General features: G+C 40.5%; 2 protein-coding genes across 4 annotated transcripts in view; one reads left to right on the forward strand and one right to left on the reverse strand.

The window, feature by feature from the left end:
• Positions 1-14,526, forward strand: part of MFN1 (mitofusin 1) — a 39,146-nt gene extending 24,620 nt beyond the window's left edge. For both annotated transcript variants that reach the window (XM_043993202.1, XM_043993201.1), the window contains exons 10-18: positions 3,317-3,438; positions 4,271-4,397; positions 4,500-4,604; positions 5,373-5,475; positions 5,654-5,883; positions 7,094-7,246; positions 9,497-9,693; positions 11,816-11,950; positions 12,827-14,526. In XM_043993202.1, coding sequence (XP_043849137.1) covers positions 3,317-3,438; positions 4,271-4,397; positions 4,500-4,604; positions 5,373-5,475; positions 5,654-5,883; positions 7,094-7,246; positions 9,497-9,693; positions 11,816-11,950; positions 12,827-12,896 — 1,242 coding nt within the window. In that variant the 3' untranslated portion in view covers positions 12,897-14,526. The remainder of the gene's footprint in view (positions 1-3,316; positions 3,439-4,270; positions 4,398-4,499; positions 4,605-5,372; positions 5,476-5,653; positions 5,884-7,093; positions 7,247-9,496; positions 9,694-11,815; positions 11,951-12,826) is intronic.
• Positions 14,527-15,978: 1,452 nt separating this feature from the next.
• GNB4 (G protein subunit beta 4) overlaps positions 15,979-23,335 on the reverse strand; it is a 136,695-nt gene continuing 129,338 nt past the window's right edge. For both annotated transcript variants that reach the window (XM_043992480.1, XM_043992479.1), the window contains exon 10: positions 15,979-20,548. In XM_043992480.1, the coding sequence (XP_043848415.1) occupies positions 20,442-20,548 (107 nt within the window). In that variant the 3' untranslated portion in view covers positions 15,979-20,441. The remainder of the gene's footprint in view (positions 20,549-23,335) is intronic.

Consider the following 23,335-nt stretch of genomic DNA (forward strand, 5'->3'; position numbering starts at 1 on the left):
TCACTGTATGGGGCCAATTTCTATGGCCTGCTCAGTGACTGCTGCCTACGTTGAGTCATCTGGGTGGCTTCAGGTAACTAAGTAGGGAGCTTTAACTCCAATGGCAAGAGGTCTACTTGTTCTTTCTGAGACTCTTTGAGAGGCTAAGAGTTCCTAAATACTGTAGTTTTTTAGGCCAAGAACACAAATGTATCAGATTCCGTGGATCATTTGCTAATTTGCTGGACATCAGCCTCAACAGAAGTGTGTTGTGTTGTGTTGTTGTGTTTTAATGAAGATATAAGGGGTGAGTGGAAAGTTCTCTTTTGCAGGACTGTATAGAAAAGCACATGAATCAGACTGCAAAGTCACTACTGAATGGATCTCAAATCCTTTTTTCTGACAAGTTTAGTTAAGGGTTTCATGTTTGAAGTGTAGGACAGGATGACTTCATTTGTTTTTAGGTTACTTAAAAAAACCCCGACAGCTTTATTAGAGAAATTTGTTTTTTCCTGTTATCTGTCTTGTTCTTTTGTTTTTACTAATGTTTATGTCTATTTGTATCACTAACTTTTGGAGCTCTTCTTTCCTACCCAGTCTAGCTCTTAGATTGTGCTGTTCTTTATAAAACTGAATCTTCATGGCTGAAACCTAGATCTACTTCATCGAGGAGCACTGCCTGCCTTTTAATCATATTGTTTGCTTTGTTTTGTTTTTTTTTCCCTTTCTAAAATTTGTCTTTTCTGCTTTCATTATATAATTTTAAGGTAATTTAACTTGAGAGGTGCTTCCATAATTGTCCCTAGGAGAATAGTTTACAACCCATTAAAAATAGTTGTTCTCATTTTTAATATTTACATAAACTAAAACACCAGCTGCTGTCAGTTTTAAAGAAGTCAAAACATGCAGTTATTTAGGACAGGTGTCAAACACACAGACGTAGTGGCCCACAAAACTTCCCATTAAAGGTTGGTCCGGATTCAAATTTATTGAAAAGTATTTAATAAAATGTAGATAATGTTAACATAATGGTTTTCTAAGTCACTCTGTGGCCCTCAGGGATCCTTAGCTATGTTTAGTGGCCCTATTTTTAAGTTTGGTAACACCCCTGATGCAGGAGACCTGCTTATGTTAAAAATAAGAATGAGACTCTCTCCCACATCAAACTTCCCAGAATGCTGTGCGAGCTGAGTCATTGATTTGCAAAGTAGGAACGGTTTCCACTTGGTTTAGAGTGGGATTGTGGGGGAAATAACTATTCAAGCTCATCAGCTAATCAGCCAAGATGCAGGGAGAGGATCTGATCTATCGAGTGGTCATCCTCATTTGAAGCTTTTAATTCTAAGGACCCTTCATACCAAGCCTTCATGCCATCCAATTGCTGTCCATCTCAAACAAGACAAATGAAGGAGAGAGAGCAAACTAAAGAGATTTAAGAGTATTCAGAGGGGCAGCTAGGTGGTGCAGTGGAGAAAGCACTGACCCTGGATTTAGGAGGACCTGAGTTCAAATCTGGCCTCAGACACTTGACAAGTTCTAGCTGTGTGACCCCTGGGCAAGTCACTTAACCCTCATTGCCCCACCCCCAAAAAACAAAAACAAACAAAAAGAAAAAAAAAATGAGTATTCAGTCTAAGAAAAGATAAAAGTTATGGGAATATGGTCAAAGTAATATTCAAAATAATGAAGAGTAACTAGGGCAGCCCTGGAGTTACCAAGTTGTGACACCAGATCTAGTGGGTACCTCTTGAAGTGTGAAACCAATTCAGCAAGCACTGCTGAGAGGGCTTTAAGGCAAAAAGGGAAAAGAGCACCATTTTTACCCCATCTGAGACACAGTGTCTCTTGGCAGTTCAAGACTTGGCCTCAAAACCCAGAAAGGCCTCATTTCAGAACCTGCCTCTGACATCCCAGCTTTGTGTGTGAGTGACCTTGGGCAAGTTATAAGCTCTCTGTCTTAGGCCGGCCTCTGAGATGAGAGTGAAGACTTGGCTTTTTAAAGTTGGACAAAGGTATCAACCTTCACTGGTAGGTAGTGTCTTTAAGCCCCCGTCCTTTTCAGTCCTCATCTCCCCAGAAGTCAGCTCAGAGAGCTGAACGTAGAATTTATGTTAATGAGAACTAAGGCTCTTTGGTATCTCCCCAGTGTCAAGGAGGGCAACACTGTTCTTCTACAAAACATACCCAAATGTCAGACTGTTTGGCCCAATGTAGTGTTTCTTGCATTGTATTGAAAACTTAATACAATTTTAGCTGTTTGAGTACTGACATTTGTTAAGGCGAAAATTCTAGCTAGTCTGTCTAAAATATCTAATGAGTGGTCGCCAATAAATTATAAGCTTCAGCAAGAGTTAGACTCTTAAGCATTTATTAAGGAGAATAAGAATTTGGTAAAGAGAAAGGCCTAGATTCCTATCTATTAAAGGGAGAGCACATTTCTAGCTCCGCTCTCCACCAGAGTCCAAAGTAAAGAGAGTGAGACCGAGCACCAGTCTCTTCCTTCCTCCTCCCACTAGCCCGCATCACTTCCTGATGCCAAAGAAAAGACTCCTGGTCTTGCCCTCAAAGACCTTCACTTCATGGGTGGAACTCTTCTACAGTAAGTCTCCAGCAGGTGGCGTCATTCCAATCGTTACACATTATTACATTTAATCCCTACATTGAGTTAAAGGCAAAAATGAAACCAACTGATTTTGGCCGTGGATTTTGCAGAGTAAATGATATTGGAGACATAGGATGCCCCTCTAGCTGTCTAAAACTAGATAATCTATATTCATAGTTGTGAAAATGACAGGGATTTTGTGAAATTCTTCACAATTTGAGTTTGGTTTGAATCTCTGATTCTAGCCATTTTCACACAGATACACAGCATATTTCAGCTTTCACAAATTTTAAAAGTATAGCATTGTGAACAAAATAAAAATGAAACCTCTTTCCCTCGTTAGGAAGGTTTTTAAGCAGGTTAGAGATTAAATAGATTCATAGTAACAAATTGAAGTGGCAGAAATTATGCTTCTTTATGTTGGAATTTTTAGCCTGTTATGTGTCCATATTTACCCATTTTGTTTTTATGATCTTTATATTATGCAGTTGACAGTGCACATTACTGTGAAAAGATACACAAAGATACAGGCTTGCTGTTTAACATCTTTTTAAGTTTTGATTTTACAGATGCTTGGTACTTTTATTTGTTTGGTTTTCTTTTTTTTCTTTCTTTTTTTTTTCTTTTGGGCAGGGAGGAGGTTTTAATTTGATAACAGCAAGTTTTTGTGTTTTAAATTCCTGAACATGTTTGGATGGAATTACAGTAATGTGTTGTGGCTTGGGCCCCTCGCAGGAGTGTATCTCGCAGTCAGCAGTGAAAACAAAGTTTGAACAGCACACTATCAGAGCTAAACAGATAATAGATACTGTGAAAAACATAATGGATGCAATAAACGTGGCAGCCGCAGAAAAAAGGTATGAATTCACTTCATTTCAATGAATGAATCTTAGTTTTTGATAACTACTTAGATTTTTTGACCATGGGAATCTAACATTATGTTCCAGTATATCATATTCCAAAACTATCTTTGATTTACTAAATATCTCCTTGTGCCATTTTATGGGTGATAATGTTTATGTATATTACAAAGGATTCATGACTCAACCATAAGTTTTGGGTACATAAAATCAACATTTTCACTAGCCAGAATACAAACCAGTTTAGCTATTAAGAGAAAGACAGTAAGAAGGGAATCAGGCCTGCTAATGTGAGGGTCAGCATTTCTTAGGATTGGAGGCCCATTTCAGGGAGAGGGATCATTCTTCATAGCTTATAAACTGTTTTTTCTCTGCCAGTTTCATAGTGCCATAGAATTATTAAACCAAGGAAATTTCTGCTCTATTTTGACAACTTGGGAAGAATGAGAATTATTTGGCTTCCATCAATAAATGAGGTTGCTTTTTACCCACTGTGGATTAATTTCCCACATGCTTCTTTGATAACAGAATATGGTTTGTGCCAGAAATCGGCTGATTTCATCCAACAGTGGGTGCCCCCTTGGTTCCTGGCACTGGAGAAGATCAAGGAGAGTAGCCCTAGTATTTGTGGCAATTAGCACTTAAGTAGTAGCAATGACAGAGTTAAGTATTTAACATACCTAACACCAATTGGCAGCTGTTAGGGCTTTTAATGCCCTAAACCTTTGGGTACATTTTTGTGAGTCACTTTAGCTGCTTTTGTTCCTTTGTATACTCCATAAATGTATACTCCTTAAATGTGTATTGTTGTCCCTTGCTGCTACCTTAGGATTTATTCCTTGGAAGAGAGGGAGGACCAGACTGACAGATTGGACTTTATTAGAAACCAGATGAACCTTTTAACACAAGATGTCAAGAAAAAAATCAAAGAGGTTACTGCAGAGGTAGAGAACAAGGTATGTTGGAGAAGAGTCTTGAGGGTCTTGTCTTTGGAATGGGGGTTTTCTGTGATGGTTAGAAGAGTTTCTGAGTTGAATGGCTCATTCTAATGCTTTCAGGTTTCATGTGCTATGACAGATGAAATTTGTCGCCTGTCCGTTTTGGTTGATGAGTTTTGTTCCGACTTCCATCCTTCTCCAAGTGTGCTCAAAGTGTATAAAACTGTAAGTTTAATAGGCCACACAATTTTCTTGTGATTGGGATATAATCTTTGCTATATGGCGTGGCACCTCTTAGGGTTGTAGGAAAGGCCAGTTAGACATCTTCTCTTTTCAGACAGGCACCTTTCTTAGCCTCTACCTACCCTTTATTTGCTTTTAGTCTTTATTTCTATGTGTCAAGTGTATAAGCTACTTGCCAAGTGAGTAGTTAGGAGATAAGAGTCCATCCACTAGGCTTACAACCATAATTGTTATTGCCCTGACAAATTAATGGAGTTCATTACACCTATTCCTTTTTTCCATATGATATCTAATGGCCTGTATTATCAGGGCTTTTGTTCCTTTTAACATTTGCAGTGTTAGGGCTGACAGCACATTCAGCAGAACTTACACATTGTCCTACACAATGTCCTACACATTGGTGCATAATAAATATTTCTTAATTTCATTGAAGTTAAAGCAAGGAGAGAGGCTTTTCCCCCCTGAAGATGGTAGTGGTCTTACATCTTGGCAGCATGTTGGCAGGTGATAAAAAGCAGGAGAAAGCATTTTAGAAGGAGAGAGAGAGAGAGAGTGTGTGTGTGTGTGTGTGCGCGCGCGCGCGCTCTCAAAGATTGGCTTACAAAACTGGCAAAACATGGAACAATTCTTAAGCAGAAATTTTGTTAGTTTTTATTTTACAGTCTTGAGATTTATGCTATTAAAATGTTTTATATCAGACCTAGGATTTAATTGGTTATGAAAAATAATAACGTATGAATTTAAAAACAGGAACTAAACAAGCACATAGAAGATGGTATGGGAAGAAATTTGGCCGATCGCTGTTCCAGTGAAGTCAATGCATCAATGCACCAATCACAGCAGGAAATGATCGGTAATACTTTTGTTGTCCTGAGATGGAGGGTTGTTTTTGGTTTTGTTTTTAACTTTCAGGATTTATTTTGTCATCTGCTAAAATAAACATCATCTTACCTGTCTACTTATTGTAGAGTTAAACAAATACACACAAAACCTGCTCATCCTTGAAAGGATTTTTTTTTTCTGCTTTCTAGAAAATTTGAAGCCATTGCTTCCTGCCGGTATACAGAATAAGCTCCATGTATTAATCCCTTGTAAGAAATTTGATCTCAGCTATGACCTGAATTGTCATAAGTTGTGTTCTGACTTTCAAGAAGATATTGTATTTCGTTTTTCCTTGGGGTGGTCATCCCTGGTTAGCCGGTTCTTGGGCCCTACAAATGCCCAGAGGGTGCTCTTAGGATTATCAGAGCCCATCTTACAGGTAAGATAAAAATTGTGCTAGAAACTATTCTGTTTTACTGCACATGAGTTTAAAATATTAGCTACCACACTGATTTATTTGTCATACCTTTAGCACATGGATTAGTTATTTTCAATCTGGCTACTCTTCACTTTGATTACCAAAAGTCTGGTCATCAACTGTCTTTAAGAGAAAATAGGCCCTAGAATGGTTATAAATCTGTGAACTCAGTTCTGCTTAAACTTTCATGGTACTCTGTTTCTCCAAAGATTTTAATCTCTGGTGCACATTAAGGGGGAGATTGGGGGGGGGAGTGGTCCTTGATTTGCAGAATCGGATCAGTTGTGAGTGGGCAGTGATGTCATCATTGGATTGGCCCTTGGTGTTCCTCTGAATTCTCGAAGACCATGTGTCTTTGTGGCCACAGGCTTATACGATGCTGAGGAAAGATGCAGAAAGCATGCTCCTAGCTGGACACTTTCTCTTGTAGAGATAGGACTTAGCAAGGCCACAGTATAAAAAGCAGCCCATTGACATCTTGGCCCACCATGACAACAGTGGCTCCTGTGCTGTCTGTCTTTTCATGCAACAAGGCAGTCTTTCCATATCTGCAAGGGAAGATGTAACTAATCAGCTCATTTATAGGGTGGTTCCTATTCCCAAGACTTCTGTTGTCTTTGCTTCTCTTTTTGTTCTCTTTTCCAAATTGTACTTGCTGACACTTGAAAGTTCAGACTATAGTCTGCTGACTGTTAGCATGTGAAGTAGGACTCATTTCTCAAGTTCTTCACAGTTGGTTATTTGAAAGTTGGGTGGGCCAGGGGGGGATGGGTAGCCCTTTCTTTCTGTACTATTGTTAGTGCTTCCTTTGTCATTTTCCTCTGAAGAACTTCATGATCTACTCATGAAGGGGACAATTTTTTCTCCTCTAAAATTAAACAATTTCTAGACAACTGCAAGACTAAGGATGGGTTATCTACCCAACCAAGCTGCCTTGAGAGGACTAGGAGTGTGATTTAGAATTTTGTAAATGCAGTAACTTTTTTTTTTTTTTTTGGTGAGGCAATTGGGGTTAAGTGACTTGCCCAGGGTCACACAGCTAGTAAGAACTAAGTGTCCGAGGCCGGATTTGAACTCAGGTCCTCCTGAATCCAGGGCTGGTGCTCCATCCACTGCGCCACCTAGCTGCCCCTTGCAATAACTATTTTGTTCTGTTTTTCCACATTGCCAGGTGCCTCGATCTATCGCTTCTACTCCCTCTGCTCCTCCTAATCCTGCAACACCAGATCTTGTGTCTCAGGAAGAACTGATGGTTAACATAGTAGCAGGCTTAGCATCTTTAACTTCAAGGACTTCAATGGGCATCATTGTTGTTGGAGGAGTGGCAAGTAACAATATTCTGATTTTTAACTACCGATAGCATTTTGACAGCAGTGCATTGTAGGACCAGGAAAAGGGTATCATGAATTCCAGGCCCAGCATTTGGAAGTTTGTAGGTCGAAAATATGCGATTGCGATAACATTCTGTAAGCCATATCATATCCATCACATTTTCATCTATTCAGTAATATTCTTGTCCAAAAAGGGAATGAGGTCAGTCCGGCATGACCGGTTTTGCTCATCATCTCATGAACGATTCCCAGAAATCGAAGCCATTGTTACTCATCAGGAAGCTTGGAGGTTGGGAAGACTTGGCTCCGACTCCTAGAAGCTGCCCGTGGCCAAGTCACTTAATCTGTTTCCTCCTCTGTAAATGGAGGAGACTGTATTCAGTAGCCTCTGAAGCTGTAACCCTTTTTAAATTGAAGCGTTCTCCAGTGTTGGGTCACTTCTCTAAAACGGTCTTAAGGGTAGCACTGATAATGCTTAGCAGTCACATCTGTAAATTCTTCCAGAAACCAAGGATGTGGTTCATATGGGCCAGGTGACTTAAAGTTGTGTTTTTTTGCAGTTAAAATCAGTTTTCTCTCCGTGTCACCACCTCTCCTTGTAAAATGCAGTCATGCAAAACAAATTTGCACATTAACCATATAAAAAAGTCTTACTCTCAATCACCCTGGGTCCATCCCCTCTCTGTTAGTGAGGGGATAGCTAACTTTCATCCTAATTGGTCATTGCTCTGTTGAGAGTTCTTACAGCTCTTAAGGTGTTTGTTCTTTAATGTGTTGTTTTTGTATTTTGTACATCATCACTTCATACATGTCTCCTCATGCTTCTCTGAATCTGTCCCATTCATCATTTCCTATGTCAGTAGTATTTCATTATGTACATATACCACCATCTGCTCAACCATTCCCCAATTGATGGGCGCCTCCTTTGTTTCCAGTTCTTTGCTACTACAAAAAGAGCTGCTATAAACATTTTGTATCCATGAGTTCTCTCTCTTCACCTCTTTGGTGTATAGACCTCCTAGTGGTATTGCTGGGCCAAAGGAGATGCATCAGTTTGGAAACATGGTTCCAAATTGTTCAATTCACAACTCCACCAATAGTGCCTTAATGTTCCTATTTTCTTGAAAGCAAAAGAATCATAATGGCACCTACTTCCCATAGTAAGCACTATATAAATGTTAGCTATTAACAAAGGTCACTTTTGCTTAATAGCAAAAACAAAACCAGAGTGGCACCATACAACCTTTTCTCTGTTGATGTTTATCATTATCTCACCCAAGTTAAGGCTCTCTTCATTAGCTTCCCTCTCTAGCCTCAGCTCATTCCATGATTTAGTATTCTTAACTCTGATGCCTGGCCTCCCTCCCATCTTCTTTACATATTGTTTGGTGAGTTCCCTGTGCATCCACATTTTTCCTATTTGTTGGAATTGCTTTTCTTCATGTCTTCAAAATTTCTTTTTTTTTTTTTTTGGAGGGGCAATGAGGGTTAAGTGACTTGCCCAGGGTCACACAGCTAGTAACTGTCAAGCATCTGAGGCTGGATTTGAACTCAGGTCCTCCTGAATCCAAGACCAGTGCTTTATCCACTGTGCCACCTAGCTGCCCCTAAAATTTCATTCTTTGGTATCTCTTGTGCCTCCTGGGGCTCCATGCCCTGGAACACCCATCCCTGTGATCTATTACTTCTAACTCTGAGTCCTCTGAGGAAACAACTAAATAACAAAGTTGGATTTGGTACTGGAAAGGACTCATCTAGTACATTTTACTAACAAACCCAGGCTCAAAAAACAGCAGTAGGTGACTTAACCTTCCAGGAAGGCCGGGGAGCTTTGTTGGAACACTGACCTCTAGAAATGACATCATGTATAGTTCTTTAATTTTGAAATCATATGTTGTCAAATTCAAGGAAAAAACCTATTTCTCTCTGCTGATACACATGTGCCCACTGATTCTGGAACTGGGTATAGGTGACCTAAGGAGGGAAGAGAAAGGGTAGTCCTCTGAATTTACAGCTGTGCCTCTTCCCCCTAGTGTAGTCCTTTATGCACAGAGGGAAAGGGATCTGGATTTCACCTATAGATCCTAGTTGTTTTTTAAAAATTGATTGAAAAAACAAAACAAAACAAAAGTGTGGTGGAATTTTTAACAGCCGCCCTGCAATTAAAATGGCCCATGTAGTGCCTCCCTTTGGGCTGTTTGCTACAAATGGTGGACAGTAATGGGTAATCGTTTCCCTTGCAGATTTGGAGAACAGTGGGCTGGAAACTGATAACGATTTCCCTCAGTATGTATGGAGCTTTGTATCTTTATGAACGACTGAGTTGGACCACTCGAGCAAAAGAGAAAGCCTTCAAGCAGCAGTTTGTCAACTATGCAAGTGAAAAACTCCAGATGATTGTTAGCTTCACGAGTGCTAATTGCAGCCATCAAGTACAGCAGTAAGTCATGAAATGTGTTTGTGTTAGTAAAAGTCTTGGGATGACACATCCAAGATCACTGAGAGCAGACCAGAATTTGAATACTGGGCCAGAACTTGGAAACAAGTGCTTTCTGTTCTTAGCACGGCTCAGGTCTGATGCTGATTCTTAACAACTCCTAGGTGAAAATAGTCTTTTCTCTTTTCAGATTTTCTTAAAACCGTGTCACCTCGATCTCATCTTTGTCTCTTTTGTAGCATCTATGAGCAAGAGATTTAGAAAGCATCTGATCAATTGAAACCAATGAAGGTTGAACGTGTCCCCAGTTTTCTGGTGTGCATTGTTTATTGGTAGAGAAGAAATATGTTAACCTTGGGTCACATCTCCTGCCTTCACATTTTATTGTCGATGGATGAGTATTACTTGTTATCCATAGTATCTTTTTTTTGGCGGGGCAATGGGGGTTAAGTGACTTGCCCAGGGTCACACAGCTAGTAAGTGTCAAGTGTCTGAGACTGGATTTGAACTCAGGTACTCCTGACTCCAGGGCCGGTGCTTTATCCACTGCGCCACCTCACTGCCCCTCATCCATAGTATCTTAAAATTGGGTTTAGGCAAACAGTCTCTGCATTAGATTGTAAGATCCTTGAGGACAGGGACCATCTTTTATCTCTCTTCATATTCCCATAGTGGGCATAGTACCTGGCACATAGTAGGCACATCCTAATGTTGGTTGGTGGGAGGCATGTAGGCGTGCATTCAGGAACCACCTCTCCTACCACAGGGCCCCTAGGTGTGGGGTTGTGATGTGGGGGTGTGGAGGATCATTAGGCACTTGTTTTCAGGTGGCCAGAACTACTGAGGCAGAGCACTGACTGGTCATACTTGATAGTTGCATTGAAAAGAAAGGTGGGTCACAGCTTTTTGGGTCGGTGCACCAGAGTCACTTCTGACTTGACAAATCAATGAATAAATTCCATTAAGCTAAACTAGAGGGTTTAGAGTGGCTCTTTTCTTTATAGAAGGTAGGAAAATCATCAGCAGACAGTTTTGGGCTAGGCAGGGGGAGGGGGGAGCAGGAGTCAGTTTCAGACCTACAAGCCAAGAGTGGGCTGCTTAACATCTGGGGATCAGACCATGCAGTACATATGACCAGGGCTAGTGGGCACCATGTTGCCTATAGGCCAAAGCCTGCCAAGTCAAAGATCTGACAACAATAATGGCTTCTGAGTGGGATTGGGAGAGAAGTAACTCATGATGGCAATACCTTACGGTCCCCAAAGCCCTTTGAGAGAGAAGTCATGTATGTGTTTCATCAAACCCAGGGTCAATGAAGTGCTCTTTCCTGTGGACCACATACCTGTCTTTTCTGTTAACCTGGATGGGTTTAGGATTCTGTTCTTCATGTTTGTGGCAAACAATCCAAGTTGTTTTGACTGCAAAGTTACACTTAGTTTTTGTTGTTGTTGTTGTTTTTGTTTTAGTGAGGCAATTGGGAATAAGTGACTTGCCCAGGGTCACATAGCTAGTAAGTGTCAAGCATTTGAGGCTGGATTTGAACTCAGGTCCTCCTGAATCCAAGGCCAGTGCTCTATCCATTGTACCACCTAGCTGCCCTGCACTTAGTTTTGTGGGGGGTTTTTTGTTTTGTTTTGCAGGGCAATGAGGGTTAAGTGACTTGCCCAGGGTCACACAGCTAGTAAGGGTCAAGTGTCTGAGGCTGGATTTGAACTCAGGTCTTCCTGAATCCAAGGCCAGTGCTTCTAGCTGCCCCCGTTGTGTGTGTGTGTGTGTGTGTGTGTTTTCCTGCACTTAGTTTTAAACTTTGTCTCCTTTGATAGAAGAGTGCTGCTCCATCTTGCGGCATTTAACAATACTGATTTTTAATACAATGTTGCTACAATCATAACTATAGATGGCCTTGGTACCTGCAGGCAACATAAATATAAGCTGAGGGGGGTTATCTTTGGCTGGTGGGCTTGAGCCTTGACTCAGCTTTTCTGAAGCAAGGCTGGTTTATCTCCTAATTTTCCCATGACTGGCTGTCTTCAATATAAATACCTTGAAATCTCATGTCAGCACTATCCCCTAAGTAAAGCAGGCTGACCTAAAGTAGTTTTCTCCCTAATCTTTCTTGAAAAAGGGAAATGGCTACAACTTTTGCTCGTCTGTGTCAGCAAGTCGATGTTACCCAGAAACAGCTGGAAGAAGAAATTTCTAGGCTGTCCAAAGAAATAGACCATTTGGAGAAAATACAAAACAATTCCAAACTTTTAAGGTATGAGTTGTAGAAGTGTTTTATAACAAAATGCTGCAAAGATGTTTATGCTGATTGCTTAACTCAGTATTTTGGCCAGGCACTTAAAAGCAGTTTAAATGGTTTTTTTCACTTCTGTGGCCTCCTTTAGCTTCTAGGCCTTTGACCGGGATGATAAAACTAGCAGAAGTAGGAAGCATTTTAAACACTATTAAAAGTGAGCTGTTTTTTAGGGTTGCATCAGGATTGAATTGTCACCATGTAGTCTAATTCTAAGGGAAGCCTTCACTCCGCTTTATAGCCCAGCTGTTCTCTATGTGTGCCTGATACACCCGCATGTACATTTTGAGTACACTTGATGACATTTTTAATAAGGAATCAATTATGTTATGGTTGTGCACATTGTTTTCTGATTAGGGTTGTATGGACACTGACACTTTGATGTGTATATTTACACAAATTATTTTCCAGATTGGATTTTGTATGATAGTGAAGTATAAAGCTGTGATTCCATTAATTGCATGTCAGATAAATTATCTCTTTGAAACCAATGGAGAAATCGCACAATTAGAATTGTTATTGGTTGCACATTGAATTAGGCTGTCATGAACAGCCTTGTATGGAAGACCTTGAAAACTCGCCACATTTCATTCTGATGGCAGTGTTAAGGAGTTAGGGATGTATTTTGCCAAATTGTTTTCCAATTTAAGACCTTGTTTTAACTACCCGCAGAGCAGCTACATATAATGAAATACTCTGAAAGTATTTGCTAACTGGTGAATCGAAGTGGCAGGAACTCAAGCAATAGCAGAATTGTTTTTCTAAATTATTGAATGGAATGCACTTTCACGAATCCATGTGCTAATTTTTGATAACTTTGTGTACTTTTGAAAACAGAAATAAAGCAATTCGACTAGAAAACGACCTGGAGAATTTTACGAAGCAGTTTCTCCATCCAAGCAAGTAGAAGAATCTCAGCAGATGGCTCTGGTTGTACCAGAGGAAAGGCAGGACTTTGTTGATTTCCGTGAAAAGTGATTCTAAATATGAATTATATTGACTTTTCCTTGTTGAAAATTGCAAATCTGGGTTTAGATTCTGGCACTGAACTATCTCAAGGTGTTTGCGTTTCTTAACAATGGTTACATGGTATGTTTGTGTTCTTAGTTGTAATGGGGGGAGGAGGGGTAAAGCACCAGATCTTTTGCTGATTTAAAATAATGAAATTGTGAAGGGAAGTACAACTGATTGTGAGAAATGTCTGAGGAATGGGCTCTTGAGCTCCTAAATAGGGTTTCTGAAAACCCTGCTTCCTGGCATCCAGGAATTAGAAAGGCCATTTCAGCCCCATTTTTTCCAGAATAATTTTTTTCTTTTATCGAGTGAGAATAACCAATCTTTTATCTTTAAAAAAAATACTCTTTATTTATGCAAATAGAAATTATTTTTGTCACTGGGCAGGTAAGCATATAACATTAATGCGCTTTTCACTATTGCCCATTACAACTACCTAGTCACATCACAGGCCTTTCATTGAATTGTCATTCACTTCAAACAGGATTTGTGGGTAATAGGGATCTCACCTGCCTCTGCTTGGGGAAGGAATAACATCTACAAAACTGAAGTGAAGCGTCAGATTGATAAAAAGAGCTTAGCTATAGAGAGCAGTAAGAGCTTAGCATGTCAGGGGTATATACAGGGATACTTTCATGTACAAAACCAAGAAGGGAGTGGTTGCCTTTGTGTACTTGGGTTTCATGTGGACCGTTGCCTAAGTAAGGTTTGCCCCCACTAATGTCCTTTTCATGTTAAGTTTTCCAGCTTGGACAGAAACTGGAGTGGTTTGTGTTTCTTCTTACCAAGGTTTTCATGTATTTGAGTATATGGTCAATCATCTGGTTTCCTTTAAATCCAAAATGGGGTTGATGGTTAATATAGGAATGAAGAAAAATTCTGTTGCTCTCATGGTGTGTGTGGGGGTGGGGAATGTATTGGCCAGGTATGACTTTTTACTGGGGAAAGAACAGAATTTCAGACTCCCTTATTTTAGGTACCAGAGCTGAGCTCTTTCCCTGGGCTGCCTGAGCAGTTTTTTGTTGAACATTTTACTGTATGCACAGATTTACTGTAAATACAGATTTTGGGGGGGTTATTCATTCACTGCTTCCCTTTTTGTGCCTTTAAGGCTTCTGAATGCTATTTATTATTCAACCTTCTCCAGGCAGGTGTGCCTCTATTTTTAAAGAATAAATAGCATTGTTTTGGGCCATTGAAAGCCTTTCAAATTATTTATATATTTTTATGCAATTTAAGTGTTTAACAGGATAAAATATTCAGGTCCAGAACCGAATGAAAAGTTAAACTGTTATACAGACTGGTAATAACTCTGACAAGGCCCAACTGAAGAATGGGAAAAGTGGGAACATTGGGTGGTCTTGGATTAAAATTAATACTCCTCTTAAGCCACAAGTTGGCCCCCAGTATGAGCCAGCTCTCTGTATGCATGTGGACGGTGCAGTGGCTTGGTTGCATCAATCTGATTAGTATAGCAGTCATCAGTTTCCTTCAGTATTTTGAAATAAAGCATTGCCACCTGATTGTTTGGACATTTGTTGTACGCATGTTGGATATAGCAAAGATGGCTTAAGAAACCAAAACAGTCCCCCCCACCTCCCCCCACCTCCCCCCTCCAATGACTTGCACAGAAATTATGTGATTTTAGTACTAATGTGGTTCGGACTTTTGCAAGATACTTGATGTTTATTTTCTATGTATGTTTGCAAGATCATTTATAAACTTTGTATAATCCTAAACTTTTTACAAACATAGTTATTTTATAGCTGTTCAAACTTCCAAGGGAAAAATAAAGCTATACCCATTGTTTGCCTGGTGATATAGAGCAAAGCTTCTTAAATTATGAGTCACAACCCTATATTGGGCCACATAATGCAGTGTTGGGGGTCATGAAAAATTTGGCAACAAAAAATTACCTATTTCATATACTTATATACCTGGGGTCATGTAAAAATTTCTCTGGTGAAAAGAGGCTGTGAGTGGAAAAAGTGAACATTTATATTGGTGCCAAATTTAGGAGTAGTACAAGAGACTTCTTGGGAAGACTTTACATCTTAATTTTTTTTTTAAGTGAGGCAATTGGGGTTAAGTGACTTGCCCAGGGTGACACAGCTAGTAAGTGTTAAGTGTCTGAGGCCAGATTTGAACTCAGGTACTCCTGGCTCTATCCACTTCGCCACCTAGCTGCCCCTACATCTTAAAAAGACTGCATTCACCTTATTCCCTTGTGAAGTTTTGAATCCATGGTGAATGACTAGATGTGCAGGCTTGAAAGATCTTGAAAAGGTCTCTGGCTTCCTGCCACTTAGTGCTGCTTAGTTTTGAAGAGTACTCTTGGATAGAAGGACTCTGGCATATGGCAGGGCTAACTACTCAGAGTAGTAATTGACATTTGAGTCTTCAGAGAAATAGAGCTGCCCCGTATTTTGATTGTAGTAATTACTAAACTGGGCGGGGGGGGGGGTGCGGTTGGGGCATGCTTAAAACAAGTCTAAATAATTGGACTAATTATGTTTCACTGCCTTTCTTTACTTGGAAGGAATACAGGTGTCCCATCTTTTGGGAAGTTAGATGACTCTGGTATTCACTAATCCTCACATATTTTCTAAAAAATTACAAATGGGGCAGCTAGGTGGCACAGTGGATAGAGCACTGGCCCTGGATTCAGGAGTACCTGAGTTCAAATCTAGCCTCAGACACTTGACACTTACTAGCTGTGTCACCCTGGACAAGTCACTTAACCCCAATTGCCTTGCCAAAAAAAAAGAAAGAAAGAAAGAAAAAAGAATAATTACAAATAACTAGCCCAGAATTCTGGTGGTGTAAAATAAGCTCCAAGACAAATTCAGCTTAATTCACCATTAGCTCCTAAGACTGCCCAACCTTTCTGCTTCAGATGCTGAAATGTACACTTCAGAAGTGGCTGACTATTTAGGAAGCTGTGGAAGGAAAAAAAAAAAAACCCTGCTACAAACTCTGGTTAAAAGCACTTGTTTATTGGTTACGATATCAACTCATGGCAACATGTTTCACTGAGCCACTGTACAAATACAAAGATCAAATCCATTGGAAAAAGCTATAAACTGAAGTTCATAGCAAGTGACCATTTTCACAGGGAAGTCATTGATGCAAAAGCACTATTGGAGAATGCACGGCACAAGTCTCTGGTTTTTATTAGCTTAAGTTAAAGCTGTTAAGACTTTTTCTGGATACAGACACACTCCAAAGGCAGTGTGGAATCAATTCAACTTTTGTAATAATTACTGACTAGTCCAAGTCAGCACAGAGTGTGTAAAACATATTCTAAGTAAGATGAGAAGAAATATATTGGAAATTTGACTATTATACAGTGACTTCAAAACAAAAGTTTTTAAAAACCAATTACATTTGGACTCCTTTGGATGTAATATGTAGTACAAGTGTTCAAATGCCTCTTTGAAAGGAGAAAAACACGGAATAGAGCACCATTGTGTAAGTAAAACAAAGGCTTGAAATATCTAAAGACTATTCCACTGAAGTCCATATTAGTCAAAAACCTAACATACTGTGTGTGGTACAAGATTTTGTCAGGCACATTTAATCTGTTATCAGTTATATCGATTAGTAACACTTTACACATTTTTACCATTACAACACTGCATTAACATTCTGCATGTATTTTACATAACCAGCAACTGGATAAAAAGGCCTGTGGTGCCTCCAAAATGTAGGAAGAAATTTTACCAGCATGCATGCCAGATTACGGAATACAAGGTGCACCACCAGCCCATGCTTGCTTAATTTATACATGAAATGCGATCTTAAAATCAGTCATTCTGCTATGGAACACAGCAGGTAATGCATTTGTTTTCACTAATTCATACCTATTCTATTTTAAAGTATAGCACTAAAATCTAGTGGCATCGACTGTCCTTTGAACAAAGGGAGAAAAATAATTATGGAATGTTTTTCATGCTCCTCATAAACATAAAACATGATGTCACAATGGGACAAGTGGTACATTGATTCTAAAGGTTATAATGTATTGTAGGATCCGCTAAGTTCATACAGCATTGCTAATCCAAACTGACAGAAGGCTTTGCTAAATCCATGATTTTATTTATCTTAACAGGATGTTAGAAATACGCTTCAGATGTTACTCTTGTACCATTCATACCACTCAGTCTTCTAAAACATGTCAGGAAAATTCTAGAAAGAAGCCCTTCATAGTTAAAAGAATCAGGCTTACAAGTTCATTATCCCACTTGGGGGATGACTCAATCCATTTCCTTCCAATTCATGTAAAATGAATTTTGGGGATACAGAATGTTTGAAACCACTCATCAAAAAGCAGAAAGGGTTCCCTTCAAACATCACAAAGATATCAAGTTTATTTTGTGGCACAATATTCCATGACTACCAATAATGTAAATGACATCATCTTTAGTTCCTCCTGTCACCATGGATGGAGCAGACCTCTTGTGGAGGCAGCAGATGTTGCAGGCTGCTCATCATAACCCAACAGTTCTGAGAATTTCTGTAGACAAATTTATCTTCATATGACACAAACTACCAGGCCAGGGCACCTGAGCCCTTTGCTAAACAGCTCCACTGAAATCTCTTGGAGATGAAGAGAAACAAAGGCAACTTCTTTAAAAAGAGTTTTAGGAATCTTATTATGCCAAAAGTATTATAAAGTGCACTATGCTCAAATGTCAATCATTGATAAGGTACAGTAAAAAGCGGCTGAATACATTTTAGGATTAGGGGAAAATTTTATTTCTAAGAGGCATCAATATTTTTGATTTGTGGAATTTGGCATTGGTTTTTGATTTTGACATTTAAATCTACAACAAGTAGAGTTCAAAACCCATGTGTGTACCTTCCTGCTTTTAGGAATACTAACAACAGAAATAAGTGGTGGGCAACTGTCTGAAACAGCCTCAGACACAACTAACTGGTAGTCACTCAACACAGCACAAAGATGATTTTTTTACATCAATTATATGCATAAACTTTTCAAATATTTGTTAATCACACAAATCATCAGGTTTATTCTACTTAAATATTAAAGTAAGCATTTTATTTTTATTTATTTTTTTTTTTTAGTGAGGCAATTAGGGTTAAGTGACTTGCCCAGGGTCACACAGCTAGTTAAGTGTTAAGTGTCTGAGGCCGGATTTGAACTCAGGAACTCCTGACTCCAGGGCCGGTGCTCTATCCACTGCGCCACCTAGCTGCCCCTAAAGTAAGCATTTTAAGAAAAAAAATCTGTTGGTGACTTTATAACACTTGTGGCTTGTCCAAGTGCCAAAGACTGGCTATTGGCATGCAGAATTGTTGGTGAGCACTTCTCTCATTTATTTCATAATGATCTGGAGCCAAATTACTTTTTTCCAGAGTATTTACCGTATGTACCTTTAAAATACATATTCTGCCTGATCTCAAAGAGCTGCTCTTTATGAAGATACACAGACATTACATAATTAGTACAGCACACCATTCATAAAAGTCATCACAGAAAAATAAAAATGTAGGAGTTCCTGTAATCTATACAGTATATACTAATTTTGGTCCTATATCTCTTTAATTGGCCTTAAGTGTATTCTCTTTCTAGCACATGATATAGAACTGATACTGAATTCATCGTGGTTGGCACACTTTATTATTTGTAAACAAGACAGACTCACAGGCACAATTTGGAAGTGCTGACATTAGGAGTGACAAGTGATCACAATTTCATGTTGGTCTCAGCAATAATCTGTGGTCTAAGCATATTTATAGAATCTCAGGCCCTTATGTTCTCAAAAACAACAGGGTATTTCCCTACATATAATGCAACGTGACCAATTAAATGACTTTCAGGGGAATACAAGATAGCACATTTTTGTCAAAGACTACTGGTCCTTACAGCCCAGTTTTTGTGGCACATCCAATGCTACTAATATAAAATCACTCTGGTAAGGAAATTTAGCATGAGTATACTTAAGACTGCTGAGATTGGTTAGATCTCTTGGCTTAGATGCAGTCTTTTATTAGCAAAATAGTTTAAGAAATGTACACTTGGCACTAGAGGGAATATTCAAACAAAATAAGTGATTGATTCAATTTAACAGACCACGGGTATCTACTAAAATGTGAAGGCACAGGCCATTTTCACAAAGCTAAATTTTAAATTAAGAGGTCATAAAATTTGTAGAAACATGGTTTACTTAAGGATTTAAATAAGGTTACTGACCCATAGGGATAATATTCTTCATTCAAAACAGTGCTACCCATCTTAGTACACTAACTATACATAAAACAGGCATATATACTCAGGTGAAATACTGGGAAATATCCTCAGATTTGCAGGAAAAACCATTCTTAATTTCTGAGGCAAAGAACCAATAAGAAAAAAATCCAACCTGAAATTATCTAAATATCCTCAAAACACAGTATAATAAAATTCAATTGGCTAACTTCACAGTGGGACATGTCACTCATAGTGTCATTGTATTATAATTAGCTTTGAAGAATGTACAAAGAATGTTGGCCATTTGTCTACTACCTACTGTTTTGAACAGAGTCAATTCTAAAATTTTCTGTATAGTCCTAGAAAAGAAAATGGCTATCTGGCAAGCGTAGAGAACACTTCTAGGATTCTACAGAATTCATCTGTCCCAAATGAATGTGGGCACTTAATTCTGGGGAAGAATGTCCACTGGTGTTAAAGGATGCACCAGAAACCACAAGGGGAAAAATGGTATCCTCGATGTTGAAGAGGAAGGGGATAAAGAAGTAAGGCTCTAGGTACTAGAATGGAATCACGGGGGCCCATCTGACAAGATAAAAGGTCAGCCTTCCATGGTGCCCATACATCAAAAGACATGGCCTCACTTCCCACACAGAGCAATTTCACAAAAGAGCTGAGCTTCTTCAAAGCTATCGTTTGATTCATCCTCCAAAAGACTCAGAAATATGACATTTCAGAAAGATGCAAAGCTATATATATATATATATATATATATATATGTAGTTCTTTTAAAAAAACGCAAACATTTTACAGACAGACAAATGTTACAGGAGAGGCGGCAATAGTGTGTGCATTCTGTTCCATACCAGGAAAATATAGAATTAGCAGACTTTGAGCACAAGCAGAAACTCCTCAGATCAAGCTAACCAAATTTCCCAAAAAAAAACTGGGTCTGTATTTACTTTGATGTCACCATGATTTTATACACTGGTCCCCTCCACTTTCTTCATTTATTTTCTAGTTTACAGAAAGCCTTTGTGTGTGTGTGTGTGTGTGTGTGTGTGTGTGTGTGTGTGTGTGTGTGTGTGTGTGTGTAATAGCGAATAGGAAAAAAAAACAAACTTCACCTGCAAATACAAGGTAGAAATGTTATTTCACAGCTACAGGCTGCAGCATTGATCTCTCCAGATCTCAAAGGAGAATGTAAAACCTATTACAACCCAGTTAATTCCAGATTCTAAGAAAACTGTCCCAAGATCCTGTTGCTACAGCCATGCCATCATCAGTAACACCTAAACAGCTGACACGGTTGTCATGGCCAGCAAGAACACCTAAAAGAACAAAGAAGGGAAAAAGAATGAGAAGTTGTATCTAATAAAGCTTAACAATGAAACAAGCTTCAAAATATGGGGAATTTCAACATCTCCATCATCATTACATGGAATTACATGTCATTTCCATACAACTAATGTAAGAGCCCTATGAATTCACTGTAGTATTTTACCACCTCGTGAGTAAAAACAAAACTAAGTAGAAAACATCCTTCACTTTTGGTATGAATGATCAACCTACAGAAACAAGAGACGCTCAGTGCTTCCTTCACTCCCTCATGTATTTCTTGGATGCTGCTCCCATTGACTCTCCTCCTGAATCCTGGCAAACACCATAAAACCTTCATACCAGGATACTCATTAGAGCTCCCGGCTCGTTCTGTTTCAGCTCCCGTTTTATGGGTTGTCTTCCCCCATTAGAATGGAAGGGTCTGTTCCCAGTAATTAGCACAGCACCTAATCCACAGTAAACACTCAAGTAAACTCCGTCCCTCTCCCACCCCCAAACGGATTCCTATACCGTTTCTCTAATTCCTAAATCGAGAACATCCCCCTGAACAAGCTCCTGTCCCCTGCTACTTTTGCCCATTTTGTCACCCCTCCCCTGGGGGCTCTCCCACCTTGTCCTGTGTCCTCTGACAGTCTTTTCTTTCTACACCTGTGGCCTGAAGGAGGGGTCCTGTGAGGCAGCTCTGGGCTTCCTGCAGCCCCCTCCCCTCAGCAATCCATGCCAATGTCCTGTCACCCATCTAGACCCCTGGGAACAGGGAAGCCCTGCAGAAGGCAGGAAGCGAAGGGGAGGGAGGAAAGCATTTCTGCCGCGGAGTCAGGAGATGGAGCATCACTGGCTGAAACATGCAGCCAATCATAGAGCTGGACTGTGGTCTGTGGGAAGGGAAGGCAAGTGTGGAGGGAGCCAGGCAGGGGAGTTCTCTGGGGGCCAAAGAGAAGGCCTGTGCTTTAGGGGATGCCTGGCAGATGACGAGATGGGGTGGAGGGGGGACCTGAGGCAGGGAGCCTGGTTAGGTGATTGCACTGGCTCAGGCGAGAGGGGCTGAGAGCCTGCATCAGAACAGCGTCAGAGAGAACAGCGGATGTGTGGAGCTCATGACCATGGCTAACAGGAGGACGGCACTGAAGTCTGCAGCCTGCTGAGGGGGAGGTTTGGGGGTAAAGGAACGCATTCTGTTCTGGACACGCTGGACTTGAGATACCTACAGGACAAGGGGTTGAAGACGACTGACAGGAAACGGGTGACGTGGGATTAGAGAGTTCAGGAGTGATTAGGGCTGGGTATACAGATCGTGGGATCACCTGCACAGAGATAACTGACCCCCATGAGAACTGATGACATCACTAAGGCACATGGTAAAGAAGGCCCAAGACAGAGTCTGGGGATGGAGCCCATGGGCATAAGCTAGATAACAATCCAGCAAAGGAGGCTGAGGAGAGATCAGAAAGATACAGAATGGACTGGAAAAAGGATTTATTAAGCACCTACTCAACCAGCCTATTCCTCAGAACAACCCTGTGAAGTAGGGGCTATTAACTTCATTTTACAGAAGAAGAAGTGACTTGCTCAGGGTCACACAGCTAGTAAGTGTTAAGTGTCTGAGGCCGCATTTGAACTCAGGTCTTCCTGACTCCAGGGCCAGTGCTCTATCCACTGCGCCACCTAGCTGCCCCTTATTAACTTCATTTTACAGAAGTAGAGACCTGCCCAGGGTCACACAGTGAGTGTCTGAGGCCACATTCAAACTTAGGTCTGGTAGTTAATAGGTCACTGAAAAATTAGGAGAAAGCAGTGTCAGCTGAATGATCAAGTCAGGAACCAGAGTGTGGTGGAAATTTATTTCCTTTAGGCTGAGATTAGAAAGCCTTAGGCCCTCAGGGTCTCTTCCCCTCCTCCTCAGCTTCAGCTGAGCCAAAAAGCCCGGGAAGCTGTACAAGATGCCAGGTCAGACAGCTGGGGGGAAAAAGCCCCCAGCTCCCTCCGCCCTGAGCAGAGCTATCTGTGAGATGCTGGGCTCTGGCATAGCCTGTGCGGAGGGATGTGAGGCTCAAGCGCACCCCCTCAGCCCCAGCCGCAGCCCTGACTGGCAGATTAGCTTGGTGTGTGGGCGCAGGAAGCCCCGAGATTTGAGTGGAGAGAAGAAAAGGGATATATAGACCTGGGAGTGAGACAGCAAGAGGGGGCAGATGAGAGAGGCTGAGAAGAGGAAGGCAGACAAGGTATGAGGGCTGACAGGAGGACTGGAGGCCTGCAGACAGGCGAGGGGTTAGGACGGACGAGATGAGGCGGAGAAGAGGTCAAGCGGCGGCTGACGAGATTAGAAAGGTTGGAACGTGGCAGACTGGAGACGGGGCTACAAGGACGCAGGAGAAGACAAGAAGGACTAGGAACAGGGAAAAGAGAGGCTGAAGGGCAGACTGACAGAGCAGACAGACAGAAGGTCGGTGAGAGAGAAACACAGGGGTTCAGCGGTGGCAGTAAGGATAGGAAAGTTAGAAGCAGGGGGATTTACAAAGTGAAAGGGGTTTAGAGTTAGAATAAAGTACCTGAGTGCCCTGAGATGAGGCGGCTAAGGCCCTTATTGTATTAAAAAAGTACGAGGCACAGCAGGTGGGAAAGAGCCGCAGTGGAAAGAGACTTACTGCAATGCAGTCAGGTTGTACATTTTATTTCCCTGTATTCTTAATTTTAGATAGTATCTCATAAATAAACTCTGCTTTGATTATTTAGTTAAGAGGCTTCTTAATATTTTGCTTATCAATTTGGGAGTGGAG

Source organism: Dromiciops gliroides, chromosome 3, assembly GCF_019393635.1.
Source record: "Dromiciops gliroides isolate mDroGli1 chromosome 3, mDroGli1.pri, whole genome shotgun sequence".
NCBI lineage: Eukaryota > Metazoa > Chordata > Mammalia > Microbiotheria > Microbiotheriidae > Dromiciops > Dromiciops gliroides.